The sequence below is a fragment of the Camponotus vicinus genome, unplaced genomic scaffold, assembly GCF_025532165.1.
Source record: "Camponotus vicinus isolate PSW18456_S1 unplaced genomic scaffold, iyCamVici1.0 SCAF_4, whole genome shotgun sequence".
Taxonomy (NCBI): domain Eukaryota; kingdom Metazoa; phylum Arthropoda; class Insecta; order Hymenoptera; family Formicidae; genus Camponotus; species Camponotus vicinus.
The window spans coordinates 11,077,309-11,097,196 of NW_028141976.1; the positions used below are offsets into that span (position 1 = coordinate 11,077,309).

The 19,888-nt window shown below is 38.5% G+C and overlaps 1 protein-coding gene, 1 long non-coding RNA gene and 1 pseudogene across 3 annotated transcripts; 1 reads left to right on the forward strand and 2 right to left on the reverse strand.

The window, feature by feature from the left end:
• The first annotated feature begins 1,910 nt into the window (after window positions 1-1,910).
• LOC145970737 (uncharacterized) lies at window positions 1,911-13,863 on the forward strand. The gene is made up of 3 exons (XR_014438583.1): window positions 1,911-2,371; window positions 4,289-4,582; window positions 12,880-13,863. It is a non-coding gene; the product is annotated as an uncharacterized LOC145970737 (long non-coding RNA).
• Mrpl33 (mitochondrial ribosomal protein L33) lies at window positions 13,715-14,935 on the reverse strand. Its single transcript, XM_083097662.1, has 3 exons — window positions 14,765-14,935; window positions 14,310-14,413; window positions 13,715-14,070 (listed from the first exon to the last, which is right to left on the reverse strand). The coding sequence occupies exons 1-3, from the start codon at window positions 14,803-14,805 to the stop codon at window positions 14,018-14,020; spliced, it is 198 nt and encodes a 65-aa protein (XP_082953788.1). The 5' UTR covers window positions 14,806-14,935; the 3' UTR covers window positions 13,715-14,017.
• Window positions 14,936-15,415: 480 nt separating this feature from the next.
• LOC145970614 (DNA replication factor Cdt1-like) lies at window positions 15,416-19,865 on the reverse strand (annotated as a pseudogene). The gene is made up of 7 exons (XR_014438553.1): window positions 19,800-19,865; window positions 18,020-18,705; window positions 17,710-17,950; window positions 17,247-17,583; window positions 16,943-17,128; window positions 16,209-16,456; window positions 15,416-16,109 (listed from the first exon to the last, which is right to left on the reverse strand). The product of XR_014438553.1 is annotated as a DNA replication factor Cdt1-like (transcript).
• Between the last annotated feature and the right edge of the window lie 23 nt (window positions 19,866-19,888).

The following is a 19,888-nucleotide window of genomic DNA, read 5'->3' on the forward strand; positions in this document are numbered from 1 at the left end:
GATCTTAAACGCGTCTGCCGGATATTGCCCCCTCGACCGAGCCGATAAAAATTTCCATGCAAATTATCGCCGGCTACGCCCACTGCTTGCGGCTTCCTCGCGGTTGCTCCTTATTCGCGAGAGCCACGATCTGCGTCTCCTGCTCGAGCTTAAGCGTCACCAAGTACACACACGCTGTTTTAAATTAAGATACTGGAGTTGATTTATAAGAGACATCGCGTTAGAAACCCTAAAGAAAATCCTCTGCTTTAAGATTTAAAAATCCCAAATAATCATTCGAAAAATAGATACGAGAGTTTGATATCCTAAATATTTTCATAAAGAATATTGACAAATATAAAAAACATAGATATAATAAAATAAATAAATGAAAGTAATTTAATCGACCACACCGGCAATATTTATTGATGAAAAATTCACAACGTTTCGACCATGGGTTTTGGTCCTTATCAAGTGAAATTTGAAACCAAAACCCATGGTCGAAACGTTGTGAATTTTTCATCAATAAATATTGCCGGTGTGGTCGATTAAATTACTTTCATTTATTTTATCTACTGGCGACGTTCAAGAATTTATCATTAATAATAAAATAAAGATTATAAATATATAAGAGTATAAAATCTTAAAAAAGATATATTTCATTAATAATTAATATTGGACAGTTTTAAGAAACATTATAAGATTATTATAAGATAAATTGAAAAAGGCTGTATATAAAATATATAACCATGTAAAGAGAGCCATTAAATACTAGCGGCAAATAAAATGCCGGAAATTTTTCACGACTCGCCGGATTAATGAGGTGAAGCGGCGAAATTTCGGGTCGCGATTTAAACTAAAGTAGAATATCATTATTCGGTCTTTATGCACTTATATACTCTATTATGTGGAGGTTATACCTTGTACATGGCCGGCAACGGCCAATCAGCCGAGAGTCGCCCATTGTTTCCAACAAACACACGAATGGGGTGTACCCCTAATCCTTGCCGGCTATCCAAAATCCATGATCGAAATATATCTCTTCTGTCAAACGCATGCGTACCTAGATCTGGCTACCCTTTCGTCCGACAAGGATTTTTACGGCTTTCGATCCTGTCAGGATGAAGGACGTGTCGCATGCGGACTTGCCATCAGAATCTTTATTGCGCCCGTAACCGCATTTCGTGCCGTAGAATAAATCAATCGTAATCACGCTCGCGTAATCATCACATTTGAATCGTCGTTTCCAGAGAGGTGTGCAAGATATTTTAATATATTTTCGCCGTTTTATATTCTCTGTATTGACTCGTTAATGCCAATCGCTCATGTTCCGAAATCGATAATTCCAAAATGAATGCGCCGAGTGTACAGTCAAGCCTATTAATACGGCTGATTAACTATGACATTATTAAAGAGAATTTTACCTTTTTAGATATATTAAATGTTGAGGATATTTTCGATTTAAATATGTTTCTCGATAAGTTTTCTAGCTCTCTTCTCGAATTTATATTCTGTACTTATTAAAAATTTAGAAAAGTGAAAAAGTTTTTCAAATTTAATAAATATATTTCTCATTATTAATAACACATTTAATTTTGTCTTTCCATCTTATTGCTTGTTTCTATTATTGTACTGACTTATTAGATTATTCAAGCTTTATAAAACGAAACGATTAGCAATTTAAAGAATGAAAGATTAATCCCGTTTAAAGATACAAGTTTCGCAAATTTTTAAATTTACTTTTTAAAAATATATAAACAATTTAATTATGTTGTAAATACTTTCGAGACGTTAAAATAGCAAATTTTCGGCACGATAGTAATTCTTTTCAGCGACTGGCTGACACATATTCATGCATGATTCATGAATCGAGCGTCCGATTGGAATCGCTCGAGAATCGAATTCGCGGACGATCTATCGGCCGTCGAAACGTTATTAATCGCGGTTAGGGTTGCACGTCCTTACGACGCTTCACGGCTGAATTTTCGCCCTTCAACCCCCTCGACAATCGCCGAGGGGGTCACGTGCTGGTCGTCGCGCCGATGGGAGAAGTATCGTCCCCGCGACCGGTAACGTGGGATTAGCCCGGCCAATAATTCCGCGGGGTCGAATTTGTTTGATATACTATATCCATTGTGTGCGAGCCACAGAAGGAGGCTTCCCACTCTCTATTGTGGCCGCTAGTAGCTGGAATTGGGACGAGGGAGCCAGAGGAGACAGAGACGTTCGCGAGAAGGAGGGAGAAGGACGCCACGAGGGTCCGGGACGGAAGGGTGATTTTCACCAGACTCATAAGTGGCGGCTTTTAATCTCTTCCAGGGATAACTCGACTCGGCCCGTTGAATCGTGCCTCGTTACCAGCGGTTTAATTGCTTGTTAATGGACGATTCAAGTATGTTTCGCTTGATAATATACAAGGATAACCGTAGCAAGTAAGATACGAGAATAAGGAGTAGCTTTTCGACGCCTCGCGATAATTTCGCTCATCTATTGGAGGAGAGCCTGATTTATTTTACTCTCGTGGCATCCCTCAATTTCATCTCAACAGACAATCGAAAATATCTCGCAGCAATATATCAACGATGTAATGGTATAATGTGTAAATATAATTTCGACGCCTCGTCGTTCTCGATGCCTTCTCGATTAAACGACGGAATGTAATGGTAGAACGTAATGGCCCAGAAAAAGAGGAAGCAAAGAGTAATGGTAACTGCTGCCTTTAGCCCGTTTTATTTTATTAAGGACATCTCGTAAGAGACGTTTTCATGTGAATATTGGAGATGAAAGGAGATCTATAACAGCTACAAAATACTACGTGGAATTATTGATCGTAATTTATCGTGAAACGAGAGGAGATACACAATTAAACTACTGAGAAGTTCAATGGACTCTTAGAACCATCTCTTCATCGAATGCTCACTTTTCCGCTAATTTCCTTCAATTGTTAATAATTATTAGAATCTGAATTTTTTTTCTCACTTCGTAAGATAAACACGTGTATTCTTTATTCGAAAACATGAATGAGGCTCGAAAGTAGCCGAACACCATGCGAGATTCAATAATTGTATTGCGAAATGTGCACTTTTTAGCATTAAGGCAAACGTCAACCGGGAGATGCGTCCAATACGACGGCACTAAATAAAGAGACAAACATGCGATGGGCGGCCGGTGCTAATTGGCCGATCAATCTTCATTAGAAAACGAGCTTAATTACAGTACAAGCTCGCTCTCTCTCTCTCTCGCTTTCTCTCTCGCTCTCCCCGCGCGTCTCTCTTTCTCTCTCTCCGGCCGCGTCCCCACCCACGTCGCGACGTCTCTTTCTTCCGGGTGCCGGAAAGTTTAATAATTCCGAAACCTTGGCGAGGTATAAATCACAGAGGGTCCTCTCTTCGCGCGCCACCGCCGTCCTCCTCCCTCCCCCTCTCCCCTCTCCCCTCGCCACTACGACCATAATTCGAAAAACTTTCGAGGGAACAAAAGTGAGGACTTTTGTTCCAAGTTTTAGTTCTCTCTGTTCCTGCCCCCCCCTCTCCTCCCTTCCCTCCCCCTTCTATCCCTCTCTTCTTCTCACCAAGGGGTTCTGTTTGCGGAGCGACGCCCCGACAGTGTTTTGTTCGCTTTGTCTCTCTTCCTGTTAGGTATATAATGCCCGTAACTGCCCGGACCATCTCTCCTCTCGTAGCCTCCACCACCTCCTTCTTCTCCTCCTCCTCCTCCTCCTTGTCTCCAACCACCAAAAGGTTGAGATCTCTCCAACCCTTTCCTTCGCTCTTCCCCGCGCGCGCCCAACCCTTCTTCATCGTGTATTCTTCCGTCTTCCTCGACGACGCGCTCGTAAGCAAACGCGAACCGTAAAGTGCGCGCGAGAACGCGAAATGTTGAGAGACTTGCGGCCTTTTGTTGGACCGACAGGCGACGGGGTAAATGCGCGGCCGCGGAGCCGCCCACGCGAGCGAAGGAGACAAGCGATTTCTTTTGGGCTTCTCTTTCGCGCGAATCGTCCGCCTCAATCTGTCGCGATCGAAGATCAAAATCCTTCGCGTCGATAATTTTGTAATCATAGTATATATCGTGTAAAATCAAACGAAACATGTTTGGATCGTGTAAGCATTCAAAATAATATCATGTGAGTTTCAAGATCGTATCCAATTTTTTGTCTACCATCTTAAAAATTTATCAAAGATTTATCTTCAAGAAATGATAAATCTCAAAATTCTCACTGTATTTTATGTCGTTTAATATTAAGATACGCCTCTCGCCTTTTTTCTCGTGAAAAAGGAAAGAAGAGATTGAGTCATTTTTATTTCAGCAACCCCCAAACCATCGGAGTGGATAGTCTTCTTGCACCGAGACCGCGCTCGCGTCAATTTTTCCCTGGCAGGAATACACACACCGGGGACGTAAAGGGGATGTTAAATGTCACGCGAATTACGCGAGGCAAGAAGGAGGAAGAAAAAAGGGAAGGACACACGGGCGGTGGAGGCTCGATGACATACGGGAAGACACGTAAAATAGAGGACGTCGATCTCTCGTTTTAGCCGCGCGCCGTAGGAAGACACGTAGAATGGACGTTGTCGATATTCACTTTTCACGCGAACGACACGTACGTATAAGTTACGGTGATGTGAGGCGGATCCATTAGACTATGCAATTGTCCACGCACCGCGGCATTGTCAGCCGCCATGGAGATTTCTATTCAGAAATCGCGGAAGTTCCCGGGACGCATTGACGAGAGATGGAGGATGATCGAGGGCCGCTCTTGTTGCGAGAAAGAAAGAGATACGGTGGAGAGAGAGAAATACGTGCGCGATACGAGGGAATGCACGAATAGAGAGGGAGAAGGAGAGAGGGATAAAGAGGGGATGAAAGAGAAAGGGAGGAAAACGCGGAGCGGTAGATTGGTAGGAAACAGTATAGAACTCCCTATATTTATATTAGAATAATCCGTCAGTGGCGTGTCGGTTTATACAACGAGAGATTTTTATACGATGGCCGCACGAGTGTGTATCCACAGGTTTGCTAATAACCCTCGATATACCCTCGACGAGAGATAATAAATGAAGATTTCGACGGTTTAAACGCGCACGCGGAGCGCTTTCGAGCTTTTTATTCGCTTCGGATTCCAAAAGCATCCTCGTGAACGTTTATCGAGGATATCCATCGATATCTTTGTTTTTATGTTTACGAAATAGTGTATCTCTCGCGCATATCGATATTTAAATTTGTCTTTCTCAATCACAAAAGATATAGCGTGTCGGATGAAAAATAGCACTGTAAATTAAAAATTTTATGACGTTGACAATTTCTCGTTTTGATAATGATTAATTAAAATATTCTGCGTGTGCCTTTGTAAATAAATTCACCAAAAATTGATTACTCGCGTTCCTTTTCGATTAATTTAACAGTCGCGAGAAATTTTATCTTAGGTATCATCGATATTGCAATTTTATTTCCAAAGTATCTTATTATTTTATAAAAACAAGAAAAGTCAATATATCTCATATTTTTTTTCAAAACTCTCATTTTCTATCCCTCGGTTGAACAGAGTTTTCTCGGTGTCCAGACTATCTTAAACGTTTTCCAAAAAAAATTCTCCAGCAGCCAAAATTCTCCATTCACCAAAACATACCCTTCTCGTACATCGATACTTGTGGCATCCGATAACGAGCGAATAAAAGTATCGATATACCCTATTAAATTCCAGCAACCCAACCCCTCCCTCTCCTCCCTCTCATTCACAATAGTAATTGTCGATCAAAGACAGACGCAACCTGGGATGAAACGCGACAGAGAAAAATAGAAACGGACGGACGGACGGAGAAGGGAGGGGGGGAGGGGGAGGGAGGGAGATGGAAAGGAAGAAAAATCTCGGATTTCCTCGAAGCCGATCGTCGTTGTGCCTGAGCACGGTGGCCGCGGCCACCGTTGTCTTTCGGGCGCTCTCGAGTTTCCATTCCTCTCTCGGTCGTCTCGTTCTCACCACGCCCACGTCAATTTACCTTGCGCTACAAACTTCGCGATCGATTATAGCCCTCTTCCCCTCCCCTCCCTCCCCCCCTCGAGCTCACCCCCTCGACCCCCCCCGGCCTTCGCCGATTACCGGTGTAACGAGATATCGCGCGGTCTCCGAATGCGATGCTGACCCCCCTCCCTCCCTCCCCCCTATCTCCTATTGTCGAGGTACGGGTACCGGATCGGATCCTCCAATGCGCGTGTGTAAGCGGGTTATGTTTTTACGCACGTGCGTGCGCCTGTACGTGTGTGTGCGTAAAAAACGCACCGCAAGGACTGGCCGCGGTCGCGTAATAATTATCCGTGGGACGAGGGGAGGGAGAGGAAGGAGATGAAGGGAGGGGGGGAGGGTCTTTGCTCTCTCGCATTCACTCTGAATTACACAATGTGTCGCGTCCGCCATTGTGCGATCACCGCTGATTGACAGAGAAAGGATATGGAGAAACGGGCATAAAGGGCGCACAAAAGAGACGCCTGGCCTCACGTCAAGTCTTACACGCGTTACGGGGAACGCAATCTTTCTCGATGGGTAAAACGTTAATACGCCGTTTCCAAGTAATACCTCGATAATCATCTCGCCCTTCCCCCCCCCCCCCCGCCGCTTCCTCGTGTACTTCCGGCATCGTCTCGTTGACGGCTCGGACTCTGCGGTTATAACTGTAACTTGTTTACCCACGACACGAAGTAACTGTAAATATATGGTTTGGTAACAAGTTTTTTTTTTTTCTTAAAAGTGTCAATTTTTCACAAATTTTGCCGATGCCTAGAGAATAATAGCAGAATAAGCACATGTCCTTTGCGTTTTCTTCCCTTCAATAATACACTTTAAAGTTGGAAACGACACTTGATTCTACAAGATTGAGATAACGCAATCGATTCCTCCCTCCCGGCAAATCACCGTGCGAACTATCGTAGTATCAAAGGCACAGAAAGACGAATCCTTCCAAGCGGAAGCTAATCCTCGAGGAAGCCAGGATCGAATAAGCGCGCGTTCGAGCTTCTTCCTCGAGATCGCCCGAGGTGTGGCTTTGCGGATGATCCGTATTTTTTATTATCGTCGTGCGCGGTTTCCCTCCACCTCCCCCAGAAGATACATAATGATCGTATCCGTTCGATGAAAGGGTTTCGCGATCGCGCCAACGTACGCAGGATCCTTTCGTAGAGGGGCACAGGTACCCTCGGTTTACGTACAAGCGCCATTTGATTATGTTTACTTTGTCTGCGAATTTCCAAACTAGACATTGTCCTCATGTTATTGTTGAAGGGACGCGGGGGATGACAAGCCGCCCTCTCTCCTCGGGCTACTTGTGTCAATCTTTCGCGACGCGATTAAAATAATCGTCCTGTTCTTCGTAGACGTCGAATCGATTGCAACGATAAAAAACATATATATATATATATATATATATATATATATATATATATATATACACTCCTGGACAAAAAAATTAACGCATAATTTTTTTTCACTTTTTCTTTAAATTTTTTCGTTAAAATTTAAATATCAGCTTTTAAAGAAAAAGTGAAAAAAAAATTATGCGTTAATTTTGTCCAGGAGTATATATTGTAAATTTAATTTGTTTCCTTTAGAAATAATTTTCTTTTCAAGTTCTTTTTTTATAGAGAAAAAATAAGGATAAAAGGATAGGAATATTTCTGAATGACTTTTCTCACGAAAATCATACGGAATTAATTAGAGTTGCTTAATATTTGCGCTGGAAACGCGACTAGATGATAAACCTCTATCCTTTAATTAATTTCAAAGACCTTGCTTTAGAAAGATTTTAATTAAAAAGTTAATTATATAAAGGAAAATAAACATTGATATTGTTCTAAAAATACGTAGCATCCAATTATAGCTTTGCGAAGGAAACTAGCAATGGCAAGGTCTCTTTCGTTACGAAAGCAAAGTTGATTCGGTGATTAATTTCGAATCATCGAGAGACTCGTCGATCCAGGTAGCTGAGAGATCTCAATGGGCGATCTCAAGGGACGACTTACAATCATTCGATCTAAACTCATTCCTTTCGGGCGAAAACGCGTTCTGCGGGATCGGTGCGGAAAGATCAACCGTAGATACGTGTACAAATGGAAGCGTCTCTCTTGAAAAACCAGTCGCGTTGGTATCATTTCCCTAATTCGGACCGGCCAATTAAGCTTGTACTTAGAGAGAAAGACCCCTTTGACGACGCGATGCACCGTGATGTATAATCGTTTCTCGGCACGGTATATTATACTAATATGCCGATTGTTGAGCAACAAAGGAACGAGCGAAAAAGGAGGGAGAGGGAGAGACGTGAGCGGGGATACGTTTTAGCTGGCCCTCTACGGTTTTTAATGTGTGCCCAGGTGTGTACCCGGGATTCGCGCTTCACTAAATTATTTCATATCTTGTACGCTCGCCAGATCTCTCGATATATACTGCATAATCACTTATGGCTGCTTATCTGCCGAGATCATTGTGTCCTATCGATGCCACTTGGCCGTTATTAATATTTTATATAATACATAAATCGTTTCCATAAATATTAATTAAAATTAAATATTAATATAAATATTAATTGATTATCTTTTTTTAAGTCCAGCTTTAGACATTAATTTGTAACTTTTTTATTTTTTTTTATTTCCCTCCTAATTCTTAATTAAAAATCTATCATTCTAAAAAACTAAATTAATTATGTTCATAGCGATAAAATGAAATTTTTAACAGAGAAGAAAAGAAAGAGACATTTTCTTTTTGAAGAGAATTAAAATTTCATCGTTTTTTTTCTCTGCAATTAACATCTCAATCAGTTTGACGATTGAAGAGACGCTTCTTCCTCGAGCTCTTGAAAAGTTTGAATTTAACAATCGAAATCACACATTTCCTTCCCTTTATTTCTATTAATGATCCAGCATAAAAATCGCGCAACGACGTTTCAAAGACGATGGTTAGAACGAGGTCGCGAAACGGGTATAGTTGAGCAGTCGCCATTATTGGTTCGCGGGAGGAAAAGGGAGGAGGAGGAGGAGGAGAAGAGGAGAGGGAGAGGAAACGACCTCCGCGGCCTCCTATAATCCGAGCGCGATCTTTATCGTCAAATTCTGTAGCGGGGGCCGCATCGGTGCTTCGATTGCGCAATCAAGATGGCATCGAGAAAGGCATCTCTCGCCTTCCAACTCAAACTACCAACAAGTATTTCAATATCCGCTCCAATATATTCCCATCGACCCTATAAACGTGTGTGCAGTTATATTGGATTCTCTCTCTCTCTTTATCGGCTCTCTCTCGCTCCCCCTCCCTTCCTCCTCTTTTCTCCCATCAATCTTTCCCTCTTGCTCTCACCCTCATCCACCCCCTATTCTCCACGTTTCACTGACGTATGTGCGCTCGTGAGCGGACATGATCTCACACGGACGGGGAAACGTTCGCGCCAAGTTCCGGCCAGGATCTCGCCCGCATTTTGTAGCCCCTCGCGAAAGATCCTGAGGTCGGGGCCGCGCGCCGAGTTCCTTTTCTTGCGACACCGTTAACAAGGTGATGAATTCGCGCGCGTTTAATGGTTATCGAGAACTTACCTGGTTCCTCTTTATTTCCGAAAATAGGTGGTACCCATTTGAATCCATCCGTGGATTCCGTTAACTGCTATGGGGCAGATTTTTCCTCCAACGTCAATATCGAGGCGGCAATACCCGCCCGAGGCTATTAAACTTCTAGAAGTATACGTATTATCGGAAATTGGATTTGTAATCGATGTTATAAGACTTGAACATTTTGACGGTTAATTAAGGAGAACAAGAGATTATATTTAGATTACGTTACAAGATTGTGAAAAAACTTGATATTCGATCAAGATTAAGGGAGGATTAGTCGGGAGAAGAAATTATGCAGCAAAAAAATTTCTTTATAATTTATACGATTGTCGCCTCAGATGTGATATTATTTGATATAAATTCAAAGTTGACGGTCGAAAATAAAATTACGAAAAAATTTCGGAAAATTCAATCGCATGCGATTATAAAAATCGCTTCTCGAAAATTTATATTCGATAAGGGGATTAATCGTATAATATATTCATATAAAGACAAAAAAGGAGAGGGAAAGAGAGATGATTTAAGAAACCGAGATACATTTTAAATATTACATTTTAAATATTAAAAAATTCCAAATCTTTATAGACAGAAATTCAAAGAAATTCGAGAAAGAATGGGAATCTATTAAGACACGTAGCTTCGCATTTTATATGCGACATATTTTCGCGATGCAAAATGGTGGGGATTAAAACGATCGCGAAAGAACGATAGATGGAAGGAGGGAAGGAAAGGAAGGCAAAGGATATAAAAAGGAAGGAAGGAAGGAAGGAAGGAAGGAAGGAAAAGCGAGGCAATGGGGAGGATAGAATTCTTCGGGGGCGCGGGAGCGATACCGCCGAACGGGAAATGCAATTCGTGGCAGCGTCGGTGGCGGTGGCGAGTCTCAACCTCGGTCGACAGATAGATAGAGTCAAGATTCAATTAGCTCTAGCTGTCAGCTGCATGATACTCGTCGATTCAATACACCTTGTCGCTCGTGTGTGCCTTTGCTTACTGCTACGTGCGCGCGCGTACGTATGTGTTTGGCCCGTCGCGAAGTTACTGTGCGTGTGTGCGTGCACATGCACGTGTGTGTTTCCGCCGCGCCCTCGTTTATGCGACTCCGCATTAACGCGCGGAAAATCCGACGAATTATCTGACTCGCGACACTATTTCTCACGACGATAGAGGTAGAATTTTTAATCTTTCTCTGAAGAAAAGAGAGAGCGAGCTTTGGATGCTTTAAAAAAAAAAATTAAAATTCCACTAGAGAGAAAAATGTAAAAATTTGAAAGGTAAAAATTGGAAATGTCAAAAATTGAGATCTTTGCTCTCCTTCGGAAAAATGAAAACGTTTTAAATGTCTAAAATGTAATTGATGCCTGACAATTATCAAAAATTAAGTAATCAAGAATCTGAAACATTTTATTATATAAGGGCAAATGTATCGGATTTTCTAGGGTTTTTTTTTTTTTATAAAACTGCGAGACTCGTTTATGCGTCTCCGCATTAACGCGCGGAAAATCCGACGAATTATCCGACTCGCGACACTATTTCTTACGACGATAGAGGTAGAATTTTTAATCTTTCTCTGAAGAGAAGAGAGAACGAGCTTTGGATGCTTTAAAAAAAAAATTAAAATTCCGCTAGAGAGAAAAAATGTTAAAATCTGGAAGATAAAGATTGGAAATGTCAAAAATTGAGATCTTTGCTCTCCTTCGGAAAAATGAAAATTTTAAATGTCTAAAATGTAATTGATGCCTGACAATTATCAAAAATTAAGTAATCAAGAATCTGAAACATTTTATTATATAAGGGCACAAATATATCGGATTTTCTACGGTGTTTTTTATGAAACTGCGAGACTCACGTCAGCTATCGCAATTAACAAGCTTTCAATGCTCGCGCATACATTTTTCCGAGGCGCAACACGCGCTATTTGTTCCTTTCCTCTCGACCCTCTCCCGTCTATCCTCGATTGAATTAATTGAAGCGATTCGACTGGATCCCGATACCGACTCGAACGTCGCGTTTCGAATTCATGAAGGAAAGCGGAGAGGGAGGAGGATAGATAGCGAGAGAGAGAGAAATAGCGGTTGATGTGCGTGTAGATGATGTAGGTATCACTTATCCGGAGGGGGAGGAAGAAGGGGGGGGAGGGGGCAGAGCGATTCTCAATACCAGCCATTTTCAATTTATTTCAAGTGCCTTTTCGTGGCGGAGAAAAGAAGGGTGCCGCGCCGCGTTTGCACCCCCTCCCTCCCTCCCTCCTTCCCTTTCCCCTCCTCTCTTGGCACAGAGAGATACCTCTATACCATATCATATCATACGTTTCTCACACACTGTCGCCCGCAAACGATTTCGCACGCGGACTTCGACACGACGATATTAAGGTTTAAGAGTTTATGTCGTCGATTCTCGCGTGTCTCCGGATGTGTTCAATCGATTACGATTCGCTCGCGTTCGAATCAAAGTGCCCCCCCTCCCCCTCCTGAATCTTCTCGAATTTCTTTTATTCGTCAATACGATAAGACATGATTGAAACAGTTTGCAACGTCTGCTTTATCCTTGAGAAGTCAAAGTACATTACTGGGAAATTATATCGTGAATTCAAGTTGATTCTGACGCATCTGACGCGATTCAAAAGAAGCTCGAATTCTTACTCTCCTTCACTCTTTTCTTCTCTTTATTACCTCGACTTTTCGTATGTCTTTTCCTCTTCGACGTGGCGTGTACATATGAAGGCCGAGAGGCTTTTACATAAAATGCGGAAGTCCCTTCCGCGCGCGGCGCCCGCGAAAAAAAATATTGAACCTCATCCGGGCGCCGCTAAGAGGAGAGGGGGATGAGAGGGAGAGAAGGGGAAGCAACGACGAACGAGAATTGTAAAAAAATAACGCAGTTAATTAGCAAGCCACTTTAGCGGGCTCGCGTGCACTATTAATGCGGAGAATAATTCGCGCGGACGTGAAGAAAAAAACACGCCCTCGAATGCGAGGCAACTGAAACTCACCCTCGCTCCCGCCCGGATCTCCTTTTGCTTACTGTTTATTTTCTCTCTCTTTCTCTTCGTGGCTTCTCTGCAGTCGCTTTCTGCACATTTTTTTACCCCTCCCCCCTTTTTTCTTCGCTTCTTGCTCTTAGCACTGGGCTGTTTCATTTGTGAAATGAAAATTTTACATAAATGGAGAACCCTCGATGAATGACCCGATGGACTTATGATTCTTTTACGATAATATATGATTTGTGGTCTGATTCTTTAAATACGCTTTGACAGATCTTGAACAATAGTGACGCGATACAGGAGCTGCGAAAATTTATATCTCGCAATTACAGGCTCGCGTGCGTGCATCGAGGAGGAAGTCGGGAAGCCTTTTCTTCGAAGAGGGAGAGAAAGAGAGAAAAAAAGCAGGAAAGATTCTGAATCTCACGAGCTGTCACGCGCACAATCGCGAGAGATAGAGAGACGCTTCCCTCTCCGGGACGCAACCCCTTCTGCGGTTTTTCTCCCCCTTTCCTCTGGACAATGGTCCGCGGGCGAGAGGAGAAATTGAATTTGCAACATCAGTAAACTGCGCGACGTCGTTTTCGTTCCCGCAATCGGAAAGGAGCGAGAAGATAGGGAGGAGCGAAAAGACAGGGGGATGGAAAGGGAGAAAAGGAGTAGTCTCCAGGACCATGATAGGAATGGAGAAACGAAACGGGCGCGAGAGAAAGAGAGAGAGAGAGAGAAAGAGAAAGGGGGGAGGCGGATCGCGTTTCACGCCTGGCGGATTCCGAACCGTTTGAAACCCAGGTGGAAATAATACAACTTTGTGTTCCTTGTTAGGATCAAAGGAAATCTACCCCCAATCTCGATGTCGAGACTCTTGGCTGGTCTCTCTTTCGGTCTTTCCGACCGGCATGAAACTTAGGCAAAGCGTTTACTGACTGTATGCTTTACTTAACAACTTTCGGTAATAATACGTAAAGTGGAATCGAGATGCAGCTTGTTCTTTATTTCCATGACCGAAATTTTATAACGTTGAAATGTATCATTGGACATATCGATAAATAATTGTAAATAAAAAGGAAGGAAGAAAAGAACAAGGAAATTGCAATATTGTTGCGCAATATAATCAGATACATGTGAGGAAAATTTCGTAATACAATTAATTAATATTGTCAGAAATAATCATTTATATATACACATATATATATGTATATGTGTATATCACTTTTTATTTCTCTCATGATATTTATATAACATCAAAAGTTTATATTTAAAGTATAGTATTTAAATGTTTATGAAGCAAAAAGCTATAAGCATTAAATACACATAAACGTATTATATTGTGTCGTTTAATAATCGTGATTTATAATAAATATAAATTGTATTTCTCTGAAAATAACACTATATTGATACACAATAAATATTTTTCATTGCATATTATTGTTGATGGAAATTTTGCAATAAAATATCATATGCACTATCTTATCTTATACTACGTATTTTCTTCTTTTCTTTGTATAATGCAGCACTTTGGACTGTAAAGGAACATTGCAATGTTAGCATAACTTCGATGTTAATATTTTCTATTAATTAACGTATCATGCTTTAATCATAATTGGAGAAATTATAATTTTAAAAATCAAATAAAAATGTTCTATATTTATATAATTTTTATATATATATATATACACATCCTAACATTCTATATTCTATAAAAAATTATCTAAAGAAAGAAAATATTGTCTAAAAAGGTAATGTATAAATAACTACTTACCAAGAGGATCATAGCGTATAAATTCTAGTTTGTCAGCCAGTCTCTCTCGCATACGCACGAACTGATGACCGCTTGCCACACTTTGTGTGAGGACTAAAATAAATCTGCAATGAAAAATAACAAGGCATTTATATATGCAAAGCATTTCGATTATACATTACACTGTTATATAGACACAAGTGTCTTTGACGAGAAATGAAAATAGACATCTTTCGATTGATAATTATATCTGATCCCATTTCTTCACAAAGAAAAAAATACTCCATTTATACATACAATATATTGAATTAATTTCTGATTTTATAAAAAGTTGCACAATTTTTTGCATACGTCTCTGATTATGAATAGAAAGCGATATTTCGTCGTTTCTTCTCTATGACTAGAGATATATCTGTTCTCCATCAATATCCTAACCTCGAAATTAAGGTTCATTTAATTGAAACTTTCTCACTTACTTTGCCTTCGGCTTTTTCAATAACGTGTTTGTTAAGAACATGACAGAAACTTTCTTCAATATCGTGATTTAAAACATCATCTATCATCTAATCTATCGTGAATAAATATTCGACAAACCGTACGTTTAACACGAGTGCACTATACACTTTAATTCAGATTAGGTTAGGTTAAGTAAATATACGATTGCCATCTTACGGGAATTAGCGTAACTAGTAGAAATTGCTTCGTGCTACTATAGATAACAAATAAACAAGTAAATTTACATGGTCGATAATAAAATTCATAATTTTCAAAAATGTACAAATTTTCGAAAATGTACAAATTAAGCATTAAAAAAGGGAAAATAATGATAATATTATAAATAAGATGCATTCATTTAATCATCTTTCTATCACAATCTAAATCTAAGTAAACATTAAGAACGCCTAACATTCATAAAATATACATATAATGGTTTCATTGTTGTTATATGTGATAATTTTTATAAATAACAAAATAAATAAAATAAACAATCTATATAAAATAAATTAAATTAAAAATTTAAAAAAACATTTAATAATAAATATTCAATAAGCAATATAAAATAAATATTTAATAATAAAAACGTAGGCTTAGAAAATTTTGAAATATTTATTATATCAATTTTTTCTTATTTAAATTTTTTTATTCTTTCGATTTATTCTCTCACATATTTAGCGTTATATGATTCAAAAAAGCTTAACATTTTAGAAATATCACTAACAAATTACTTTGTTATATTGTAATATTAATTCCATATTTTATAATATTATCCATATTTCCATATTTTATATATTATTAGTTCCATTTTATAAGAACAGTCAAGAGACACGTTATATTTAAAACATATACGCGCGTTTAAACATACGATATATTTATCTACATGCACACACACTCATACACGTTCGTACGTGTTCATCACGTACGCAAACACGCATGCATACACGATGTCAATCATGACGTTGCCTTGATTTTATCATTAGTTAAAATTTCTAATCGTTTAATAATCTTTGCAAGTTCAACATTTTTATCTAATTTCAGGTAATCCACTTTCCGTACATTAAGTATACTGATCCACGTAGGTATCAACTTGCATAATTGCCGAATATGCTCTTCCATTTCTTGCGATGTTAATTTTGTTCTGAAAGAATTGTCTAATTTTTGTATCACTGCCTCCAATGGCAAAACGCCTTTTTTCTCTGCCACGAAAATATTGCGAAGAAACTTCGCTAATTCGGGAAGTCTGGAATATAATGCAGCTTCCTTGTCCGCGTTTGGAGTTCTCGTCATTGCTTCTAAAGCTTTGGCCTCCTGCCTAGCGCGGACCTACAAATATTCGTTTACAAGTTATAAAGCGATCAAATACATGTTAAAAAATGTGTAGTAAATGTCAACTATTATCTTAGAATTATTGATTATTTTCACCTTTTCGAGTAGAGTTTTGGAAATGCCTTTAAATAATTTTGTATTCAGATGCTTGATTTGTGTGGATGGCATAATTGAATTGTCCATAATGGCAACATTAACCTTTGGAATACCATCTTCTCTGGTTTGTGTTGTAGAATCTTGCATAGAAGATGGAGATTTGGATTTTGCAGTTAAGTTTGCTTCAGCCAATCTTTGTAATGCTTTCTCCATACGCGTACCACAATTGAACAAAGATTTAGCTTTATCTACAAAAATAAAAAAATTAACAGAATATTCACAAATATTAATATGTTACAAATTTGTTTCATCAAGCACTAGCAGCAAAGCTTACATATTCTACTAATAATTCGATTCCTGTTAAGTGATATTTTAAACCCATTTTCTAAAGTTAATTTATTGATTGAAGATTGATAACTCATAATGCGAGATGCATAATATAACTGCTTAAGTATTACATGTAAGCAATACTTTTATACCAATTGCATTATATGCTGATTAATCAATGAGATTTTGAAAGCTATGTTAAACATTCGCAAATACGCGAACGCATTTTAATCCTCTTGTGCAATATTTTGTCCTACTTATTGTCTTTCATGTTAAGATTATGTTACATCATTATGCACGTTACGAAAAATTTTATATCTTATATACACGAATATTTAAAATACAAAAAATAAATTTTCTCATTATCCATTTTTTTTATTTCCATGGAAATATTTCGTAATTCTTACCAAGAACATATTTAGCAGTTGGCTTCTCGACAACAGGTGGTTGAGGTAATTCGGCTTGTTCAATTTCCTTGCAGAACTCCACATCGAACTCGGGATGCCAGCGTATTATTTTTTCCCTCAGTATATTCATTAATCTTGGACTTTCCAAGCTTGATAAAAATTTCTCATGTTCATCTTTCACTTTCTCTGTAATAAAAAGATTTAAAAATTATTATACATAATTATTATGCGCCAATAAATAAATCTATTTAAAGTATATATATATATAAATATATATAAATTATATATATATGTATATGTATACCTAATAGGGTATTATAAAATTTCCTTTGTCTCTCCAGCAATATCATAGAACTCATGCTACTTTCAGAGGCAATCTTCAATACATCATCTGCATCAGGAGTATTTTTTCCATTATTTTTTTTAACTACTGGTGTTAGAACTAATTCATATTTCTTCTGTTTAGAAACAAAATTTCGCTTTTGAAGCTTCTCTTGATGATAAGTATATGCATCAGGATAAATAGCTTTTATTTAAGCCAGATATTCCAGAGTGAAATTTCGTCGCATCTGTTCTTGAACTGCAGGTTTCAATTTATTGAAAGTTATCACTTCCTTTCTGTTAAACAACATTGCTGAAACCTACAAATAAAATCAAATTCTTCATCTGTAAAACATATATATAAACCATGCTAATGATACAAAGCATTTAAAAAGATTTAAATTACAAGGATGTTACAAGATGTGAAATAGTATATAGAGTATTACCATCTCTACACATCTGAATACTTCAGCCAAGAATCTATAGTTATAAGGTAATACCAATGTAGGTCTTTCACTTTCAGCTAATGACAGATACTTTTGATATGCCATAGGACTACCTTTTACTGGACTTGATGTTATTTTTTTAGGTTCAAATAAAATTCTCCTCTGAGGACTGGCTGTTTTCGAAAGATCCTTGATTGGAGTTTGCAAAGCCTTAATGGAAGATTTGTTTTCCTTCTGTAGACTTTCCACATGAAAAGAATATTATAAGATTAAGATCTACTCAACTATTAAGTATATAGGAAAATCTTACCTAGTAGAACCTTCAAGTTCCATCTTTTCAAATTTCTGTATTTGAGGTTCCTTAATAGCGTCTTGTTTCTGTAGTAGCTCCAACGATTGTTCGTCTCGCCGATTTGCAAGTCTCTCCATCATCAGGTCTGATGACAATGGAATAAGCGGACAATTGCTGGCGGACAATTGTTCCTCCTTATCATTTTCTCCTCGATCACGCTGTCCTTTGGGACAATGGAAGACTTCATGGGAGTTTGCAACTTTTTTTCTGGGCTAAACATATCCATCTTCGCAAAGGGCACTTTCTTCGTCTCCGAGTCCCTGCTCGCCTTCAGCAAACTATCTCTGATATTCAGCTGGCTTCCATCGGTAGCGGATAATGCATGTGATCGCATACCTATTTGGGGTTTTCTCGAGGTTTGCTGTCGAAGAATTAAACTGTATATTTCGAACCGTTTTATTGATACAAGTGTCCTCCGTAGAGGCATCTTCCCACACGATTGACGAAGTAGTTTTCTTATCCTTTTCATTCGGAGCGATCTGCTTCGAGTCGTCGGCAATTATCAACGCTGGGCTACTCGAGTGATCTCGCTCCAGTAGCAAAACTTTAGATTTACCGCGTAACTTGTCGCACATCTGTCGTTTGCGCGTATTAAAATACGCCGTTATCGGTAGCTGCGACGATGTAATGTTGTGAATAATGGACTAGAAATGATTGCACCCTTCTAGAAGTGAAAGCTGAAAACCCGCTTTTTCATTCCTTTGGCGCGAACAATGGATCAGCTGATATCGTATCACGAATCAGCTGATAGTGTAAAATATCGGAAATGTATACATGTATACGAACTCTGGCGGCAAGAATGTTAATCGAAGAAGATATTTGGGAATATTGTCCCTCTCTCACATCAGTATATTTCATAAATATCTGGCGCGTGCATTCAATATGTATGTACGTTTGCTCGATTGGAGCAAAAAAATTTTTGCTCTTTTTATTAATTAATTAATCATTCAATTCCAGATTTTCGAAGAGTATAGTTAATATTTCGGAATTGTTAACTTTTGCTATCGCCTTAAGCATCACAATTTTTTTCTATATATGCACATGTAAGATTAAATATGTCTAAGCGAAATGTATAAAATAGAATTAAAATAAACAGTAGTAAATCATAAAAAGAAGATAAGTATTTTTCACTTGTGAAAATAATTTAATTTGATAAATTTCTTATACTGGAGATTAAATTTAATATTTGACTTAATCTAAAAAATGTAATCTTCAATTGGAAGTATGTTGTTAATATATACAGAGCACTTTTTTATATCAATAAAATGTTATAAAACTAAATAAAATTTTACATTTATTTTAAATTTTATATTTATATTTTATATTTTATATATCAGTTGATGGAATTTAAGATTCTAACAGGATGGACGTTAGGCAAAAAGTATTAAAAATACTACAAACTTTAACTTTAAATTTTTTAGCTACACTAATTTGGGAGACTTATATGAATTAAGCTGAGATTTTAGCTGAGATCAAAAGCAGAATCTAAAAATTTTCCGGATTGATGGAATTGAAAACCACAATACAATGAATTACTGGAATCTTATAAAATTTAAAATCTTGAAGTATTTGTAATGTTTTTTAACCAACATCGATCCTGTTAGGATCTTAAACATTGATGTGACATGAACGATATCATTCTTCGTAAGTTTCTCTATCATTAGGACTCCTGATGATGGAGTGAATAGACAACTGCTAGTGGATTATTCCTTCTCAACATTCTTCTTCTCAATCACACTGTGTTCGAGATGATGGAAGATTTCGTAAGAATTTGCGGCTTCTTCTTCGGTTTAAGTCTATCCATCTTCTCAAAGGGCTCTTTCAAGA